Here is an 8,412-nt window from a genome sequence, read left to right as displayed (position 1 = left end):
GACTCGTCGGGTGCGTTCGTGAGGTGCGTAGGAGTGGACCGGTGCGGCGGTCGTTGCTGGTTTCAGAACTTTCTCCTTATCTTGATTTTTTTTATGTATCATACCCACGTGAGAGGGAGTTATCACAACTCATTCCATCTTCTTCCTTCAATCAAAGAAAGGAGAACAAATACAAATTAAATTAAAATAAGTACGATAACAATAGATGAAAGATGAACCGGAAAAGGAGCCCGACGGCGAGTTGAGAGGTGTTGATCGGGATTGGAGCTGCGGGTTGGTGTTAGATTCTCGGCGGACAACATTTGCTTTTTGTTTCATCTTTTCCTGCAAAAAACTTGAGTGATGTGTTAATTGGTTTGAAGAGAAAAAAAACTATGAGAAAAAAAGCGATAATCATGGTATTGTGTTTATGCAATAGTTGTGGAATTTGTGAGGAACAATGGAGAACAATGTTATTTAAAGGAAAGGTGATGTTGATGAATGTTAATGGCTTTGCAATTGAAAGAGGTTTGAAAAATATTATACAATGAATGTTAGTTTGGTGAAAGAAGGTTTTAGGATTGTGTTCATAATATGTACGTGAGAGAGAATGAGGTGGAAAGGGGTAGAGAAGTGTTAGAAATTGTTTGTGTTTTTTTTTAATATAAATGAAAATAAAGTTAGGACTAAAGTTAGAAACGAATAAAAGGGAAAAATGTTAGATGTGGAATTCGAACCCGGGACCTCTCGCTCTTGTACCTTTTACCCTCAAATTAATACCAAATGTGCCATGTCACTTAATCGAAATAAAATGACATTTATAATTATAAGAGGGCAAATTTTTTGGTACAACAACGGTATAGTAACCGCGCTGCCAAGGATTATTGTTCCAACTGAGATGTGTGATGAGTGTGTTCAAGGGAAGCAACACAAGGCTATTTTTAGAAAGGATGCTGGTCATAGGACCAACCATCACCTTGAGGTGGTGTATTCGGATGTTTGCGGATCGATGCAAGTCATTTCATATGGTGGAAATCGTTACTTTGTCATGTTTATTGATGATCTCAGTAGGAAGTTGTGGATTTATCTTATTAAGAGAAAGGATGAGGTGTTTGATGTGTTCAAACGGTTTAAATCCATGGTTGAGCGGCAAAGTGGTCACAAGTTGAAAATTCTCAAAACCGATGGTGGAGGTGAGTATACCTCAAGTGAGTTTGGGAATTATTGTGATGATGAGGGCATAGTGTGTGAGGTTGTTCCACCCTATACGCCTCACAAAAATGGTGTTGCCGAGAATAAAGATCGATCAATAATGAATATGGCACGTTAAAGAGCAACACTCTACCGAAAGAGTTGTGGGGTGAGGCTGTTTCTACAGCCGCCTATTTGTTAAATAGGTGCCCAAATAAGAAGCTTGGCACAATAACTCCAGAAGAAGAATGGTCTAGTCATAAACCAAGCTCGAGTCATTTACGTGTTTTTGGTTCGATTGCGTTTCCATACATTTCGGGTCAACTTCGAAAGAAGCTAGATGACAAGGGTGAGATGTTGATACTTGTTGGTTATCACCCTACCGGAGGCTACAAGTTGTTTGATATGAGTAGCAAGAAGATAATGGTTAGTCGAGATGTAATCGTGGACGAGATGCGGCTGTTTGAAAACAGGAAAATTGGAGTTTTAGTAGAAGAAATCGGTTTCCCCCCAAAAGGAAACCGGTTTCCCTCGCGATTTGCAGCTCCTGTGACTGTTTCTGAAGTAGCAGAAATCGGTTTCCCTCCAAATGGAAACTGGTTTCCTGAAACAAATTTTGATTCCCATGTTTTAGCAGATTTTGTACAGCATCCGATCAATTCCGAAAACGTCGATAATGCATAATCTAGCAAAAGACCAACAAGGAGGAGGGGTATGCCTCAAAGGCTCCAAGATTGTGAAGTGTTCCACGACAACGAGATCAACAATGATGGTGATCTCATTCACTTTGCACTTATGGCCGAATCCAAGCCCGTTAGCACGGAAGAGGCATTAAGCGATCCAAAGTGGGTGTGTGCGATGAAAGAGGAACTGGAATCGATTGAGAAAAACAATACTTAGGAGTTGGTTGATTTGCCGGAAATAAAGAAGCCAATCGGTGTGAGACGGGTCTATAAGGTAAAAGCAAATCCAAAAGGCGAAATAGTCAAGTATAAGGCTCGACTAGTGGTGAAGGGATTTTTGCAACGTGAAGGGATATACTTTGAGGAAGTGTTCGCACCAGTAGCTAGAATGGAAACCATACGGCTGGTTGTTGCTATTGCGAATAACAAAAATTGGTCAATTTTTCAAATGGACGTGAAATCCGCTTTCTTGAATGGTCCTCTTGAAGAAGAAGTGTATGTGGGACAGCCACCCGGTTTTTTTGTGAAGAATCAAGAGGATAGAGTTTACAAATTGAAGAAAGCGCTTCATGGTTTGAAACAAGCTCCGAGAGCTTGGAACAAACGCATTGATGGTTTCTTACTTGACATAGGCTTCAAGAAGTGTGTATTTGAACATGGTGTTTATGTGAAATCGGATGCGAGCAAAGATGTTATCACACTTTGCCTCTATGTTGATGACTTGTTGATTACGGGCAACAATGAATCAAACATCACAAAGTTCAAGAGTGAACTTATGGAAGAGTTTGAGATGAGTGACCTTGGTGTATTGAAGTACTTTCTTGGCATAGAGTTCCACAAGTCAAAAGGTGCGGCTGCTTATGCATCAAAGGAAGTATGCGTTAGACATCTTGAAGAGATTTGATATGGAGCATTGTAATGCGTCCATAACACCAGATGAAGCAAGGTTACAATTATCCAAGAGTGAAGATGAACAAGATGTGGATATAACACAATATAAAAGGTTAATTGGATCATTGAGGTACTTGTGTAATACGCGGCCTGATTTGGCGTTTAGTGTTGGTATTGCTAGTAGGTTCATGGAGAAGCCTAAAGTATCACACTTGGCTGCAATTAAGAGGATCCTTCGATACATTAAAGGAACTCTTGGTTGTGGAATTCTCTCTCCCGCAACGGATAATGGTGGTAAATGCAAATTACTTGGTTATACCGATTCTAGTTGGTGCGGAGATAAAGATGATAAAAAGTCTACGGCGGGATGTGTCTTTATGTTCGGCGGAGCACCAATCTCTTGGTGTTCTAAAAAGGAACCGGTAGTTGCAGTCTCGTCTTGTGAGGCTGAGTATATCGCTGTGTCATTGTGTGTGTGCCAAGCAGTGTGGCTTAGAAACCTACTGAAGGAGCTGGGCAGCAGCTTTGATAGTGTTGTTACATTGTTGGTTGATAATATTTCAGCTATAAATCTTGTTAAAAATCCCATTGCACTTGGGAGAAGCAAGCATATTGAGATGTGTTTTTACTACTTAAGGGATATGGTAAGTGCAAGCTATCTGAGGTTAGGATACTGCAGAAGTGAAGAACAAGTTGCGGACTTGTTGACGAAAGCGGTATCGAATTTTCAAGAAGCTATTGAGGAGATTGGGCATGAAGAATGTTAAGCACTTGACTTAAGGTGGTGTGATGGAAGTAGAAATAAGTCAAGTGTAGATGGATGCCTTTAGAAGTTGTTTTAAAGAAACAGCTTACTGGAGAAGTGCTTCTGGGCTGGTTCTGAAATTCTGTTTATAGTAGTGGAAACCGGTTTCCCCATATATGGAAATCTGTTTCTGGCGCGATATTTTAAAAATTAACAGGCTGTTATGTTGTGTTCAGTTTTGTTAGTCATGTTGTTAGAGCATTATATAAACTCATTGTAAAGTTTGTTTTGAGTGTAATTGTCATTGTGAATAAACATTTTCTCCTCAATTATCTATCTCTCTCTTTCTCAATTTACTCTATTCCACTTCATCTTCTCCAAATTTACTATTCACCATTGATGTTCGTAGCAAGTTTTAATCTTGCTCCAACATAACTCATCCTACTAAAACATTATCTCTATGCAATTGCAATCCATTATCTCTATGTAATCCATCAGTGTTCACTTTCGTCCAACTCATTCTAATTTGGTGTCATTCTATATCTTCAGTCAGTCCAACTCATTCTAATTTGGTGTCATTCTATATCTTCAATCAATCTGAAGGATATCAAGGATGTGGTGTTCTAGTCTTCGGTTTGCAATTGAGGATGTGTCGAAAGTGATGAGTTAACCTTCATGAGAGCCATTATGTTTTTAAAAACACAATGTTTGAATTTCATTTATGTTGAATGCTACTATTTAATTTAATTAGAAATAAAATATCGAGATTCAAACACACTTAAAACAGATTTTATTTTCATGAAAAAACATAATATAACATAACAACCCATATGATTTTCCTCCTCTTCTACTTGCTTCATTATTCAAAGTTTCCCCCTATTATTTAAGGTTCTTATCAGTTCGAAGCCACAAAACCTACCTCCAAAACCCAACAGCAACACCTCTTCATCAAAATGTAATTGAATTACAACACCAAAAAAAGGCTGAGTGGTTGTAAAACTGAATTAGCGCTTTTAAAATCTTAATTAGAAAAAAAAAGAAAAAAAATTCAAAGGCTGTGTGATTCTAAATATAAATCACCCTAAATTCATTTATAGAAAAATATCTCTTTTCTTGATTTTAAAAAAATATAATAATAATAGCCCAGCTCAAAAAAGAAACCAGAGACATTACCCAAGAGACTATAATAACATTTTACTATTATATTACTAATAGAAGAGGAAAACTTTAGTGCAATTTTAACCAAAACTTGAAAATATTTAATAGGAAAGATTTCTTAATCATGACATTTCTCATGGCATTTAACCATAAAACAAAAGAAATTCGAAGTCGAAACAAAAGAAATTAGAAGTCGAGCACCTAACATAAATAATCAACTTCAAAATTTTCAACATGATACATGCTTAGCCACGAGGCTAAATTACATATAAAACTAGAATGCATTAAACAAAAAACTTCAATGCCAAAATCAAGCATCGGCAATGGTAACCTCAACTTCGACACCAGGTTCAATGGTGATTGAGGTAATCTGCTTGACCACATCAGGTGAACTGTAGAGGTCAATGACTCTCTTGTGCACACGCAACTCAAACCTGTCCCATGTGTTTGTACCTTAAAACATGAAACAGATCATCAACACAATGCATAATCAAATTCTTTCAAACTGAAAATTTTGTCATTCCAGCAAGACGTTGACACAGTCATGGCAATTGAAATACAAGAAAGGGTTATGTAGACTTTATTTTTTTATCATAGCACCAGCTCGCAGAGCAGATTATCATTGAACAAAAATGAATCAATGTGAAGAAACAAACTGACATTGGCCTGATGATGACAATTGAGGTACCCAAGAAAAGGAGTATTTCAAAGGGCTTATTTTGAATGAACTAATGCTGGGAAGCTAAAAGACACCGTAGGAGATTGGAGAAAAGATGTCCAGGGTTCAAAACATAGAAACTCACAATAACAATTTAACAAATAATATAACAGATTAAATGATTTCAGCTTAATTAAACATGACCTCAAATAAAGTGTAAAGAAATAGTTTATGCAGAGACTTCCCTCTACCCACTTCCCAAATTCTACTTAAATAGTGCAATTAAATGATAAACAAAAACAAATAGTATATGTGAATAAAGATACTTGATATAAGATTTGGTAGAATAAAGACTTGGCAAATAAACACTAATTATATACAACTATGTATTGTCACACTAAAGCAATGCACAACCCAGTTTGAAACGTGTTAACAAACTACCTAATACATAAAGCATTAACATAACCACATGGTGCACATTAAACACCAGCTTCAAATTTCCAAAATATCACAAATGAATACATGTAATACATATCCTTTAAATTCAATCTCCCTTCAAAAAAACTTCCACCATTTGTATAGAAAATGCATAGATAACCAGAAGGATATCTGAATTTTATAGATTGTCTAATCTTGTTATAAAGTTCATACTGTATAAATTAATGGTATAGCAATTGCTGAAAATCTTACCCAAATTAAAGGTATAGCAATGGTTGAAAATTTTAAAAATCAAGTAGTGGATACAAAATTAAATTAAAACACTACCTTCTCCACAGGGTGACTTCCTGGTGGTAATGTGAAGGACCTTTGTTGGCATCCTCACTGGTCCCTTCACCCTAAGGCGCTTGTCCTTAGCACCACGAACCAAGTCACTGCAAACTATCATAACAAAAAACACAATGAGTTCGAGAGATAAAAAAATCACTAATCAGAAACTAAAACAACAATTATATTAGGGTTTCAAACAATTAGAGTAAAATAGCACATTTACAAGATTAACATTAAAAATAATTATACCCTTTTCGAGATTCTGGACGTGTTTGGAAGAGAGAGTGATCCTAATCTTATGGATCTGCTCTTGGGATTCTTCCAAACCGGGCTTAGTGGGTTTTGGTGCAGCGTAAGCCATGTTGTCTCCCCTGTTACTGCAAACAGAGTTAAAAAATGATACACGCTGATTGATTAAGAAGGAATGGAAGATTTGAAAGCAATCTGGAACGGTACCTTGTGAAATGCGGCTGGTGTTCTGCTCTGTTCTCAGCTGCTAGGGGAAGATGGAAGCAATTCACGGCGATTTGTGTTTAGGGGATTTTCTGGTTTATGTTCTCTTTCTTAGGGTTTTTCTTTGGGCTGAATGTATGGGCCGGGTTATCTATAACCTCATTTGTTATCTCATTTGTTTTGCACCGCCTTATTTTACTTTCTTACACGGTTGAACTATCATAATTTTAAACATTTTTCTTTTACGGAAAAATAATTTTATATCTAAAAATGCATAATTTATAATGGGGAAGAATTAAGTCTCCCTATTCCCACGTTCTAGCCAAACAGTTGGGATGGAAGCGATTTTACAGCTATAAGTCGATTCATGAGCTAGCTATATAAATATCCCAACACTTAGGATTGAGAAAGATTCATTCACTTTTTACCGATTGAGTACACAATTCATGTGACGTTGTTGTTGTTGTCGTTGGTGATGGTGATGGTGCTACTGCTAGTGGCGACTGCAATGACGATGGAGGGAGACAACAACAGAATGGTTGGAATAGGGACAAAGCAATCAGGCTCATTCGAAGCCAGTGGAAAATTATATTAACTAGAGATAAAGCTCGACAAGTACGGAGGATAATGGTATAAAACGTATGGACCTGATTATCCGTGTTAAGGAGTTTATTGCTAATGACGATATAGCAATTGTACGTACTCACCGTTATTGATTGTGGTAGAAATCCCTAACTAGAACTTTATACTTCATACTTCATTGCTATATTAGGAAAGCGATATATTTTCTCACGCAAACATGTCAGTATATATAAAACAAATTTACTAAGCATGTGAATAACCAATTGCTAGAGGATAAATTGGAGCTTCCCAATATTTATTCTTTGTTAAGTGTTTTATCCCAAATTCTCAAATAACTCTGAGATCTCCCACATTAAAGAGAATGAAATCACACTTTCGATTTTCCATCTCTTTGAATTGCTTGACACGAGAATCGGTTCACACATCTTCATGAGTGATCACTTTCTTAAAGACATTAAACCACAAAGATTTTCATGAGTTCTACAACCATTAAGATCATCAAAAACATCTTCTGGTGGAATCTTCAAACTCATGTTTTGCATAACTTTTATTATTTTATATTTAAGACCTCGAAGCTGCAAAGCATTTCTGTAAAAATAAATTAGGTTTTCCCCTTTCATACCCAAAATTTTTTGGATCCTTAAATGTTAGTAGTTTTAAGAGGTCTTCAGGAATTTCCCTTTGACCATTTTAAAATATGCAACTTAGTGTAACAAAAAGCTTCTAATTGACAAGCTTATTACAATACTTGCATTTAAACATGTGGCAATTAGATTTCTTTTTATCATGATAAAATGCTAATGAAGGATTTATTTACCTTTAGTGAACTTTCCAAGGGTCTCATGCAATTTATCTATTTCATTTTTCCACAAAACAAAGATTTCATATTTAACTGGTTCTAAAGATTGATTTTTAATATCAATTATTTCTTCCTCGAGAATTTTATTACTTTTTTCATAAAAAAAAATAATAATATACTTTATAAACATTACATGCTTCTTTCTAAGTTTCATTCTAATTATTGGGTTTCACGCTTAACTAAAACATACTCTTATAAGTTAAAATTGTGGCTATAGAGAAAATATGTTCTTCTTTGTCAGATTCCTTTGTCATTCTTCTAGAGGATATTTCACATGAGGGATACAAGAGAAATTTATGAAAATACCTTTAATAAACACAAAAGAAAATTTTGCAATCATCATTCTACCTCTTGATGTGAGTGGAATATCTTGTCTTATAAGTTTTGAACGATGTCAAAATTAGGTAATATGTAGTATTTGTACATTGAACCTTATATTTCTATG

At 35.9% G+C, this 8,412-nt stretch overlaps 2 protein-coding genes across 3 annotated transcripts; one reads left to right on the top strand and one right to left on the bottom strand.

Annotated features, from left to right (window-relative positions):
• Positions 1-2,758: 2,758 nt before the first annotated feature.
• Positions 2,759-3,511, top strand: LOC131620217 (secreted RxLR effector protein 161-like). Its single transcript, XM_058891221.1, has one exon. The coding sequence runs from the start codon at positions 2,759-2,761 to the stop codon at positions 3,509-3,511; it is 753 nt and encodes a 250-aa protein (XP_058747204.1).
• Positions 3,512-4,829: 1,318 nt separating this feature from the next.
• On the bottom strand, positions 4,830-6,685 carry LOC131618571 (small ribosomal subunit protein uS10y). Of its 2 annotated transcripts, none has more exons than XM_058889763.1 (4): positions 6,530-6,685; positions 6,323-6,450; positions 6,071-6,184; positions 4,830-5,100 (listed from the first exon to the last, which is right to left on the bottom strand). In XM_058889763.1, exons 2-4 carry the CDS (start codon positions 6,432-6,434, stop codon positions 4,958-4,960), a joined length of 369 nt encoding a protein of 122 aa, XP_058745746.1. In that variant the 5' UTR covers positions 6,435-6,450; positions 6,530-6,685; the 3' UTR covers positions 4,830-4,957. The 2 variants fall into 2 exon arrangements, with proteins under 2 accessions (XP_058745746.1, XP_058745747.1); XM_058889764.1 differs by having other exon boundaries at positions 6,323-6,444; positions 6,530-6,660.
• Positions 6,686-8,412: the final 1,727 nt, after the last annotated feature.

The sequence above is a fragment of the Vicia villosa genome, linkage group LG7 (assembly GCF_029867415.1).
Source record: "Vicia villosa cultivar HV-30 ecotype Madison, WI linkage group LG7, Vvil1.0, whole genome shotgun sequence".
NCBI lineage: Eukaryota > Viridiplantae > Streptophyta > Magnoliopsida > Fabales > Fabaceae > Vicia > Vicia villosa.
Note: the sequence above shows the minus strand (reverse complement) of the source record. Positions and strands in the feature narration are given on the sequence as shown.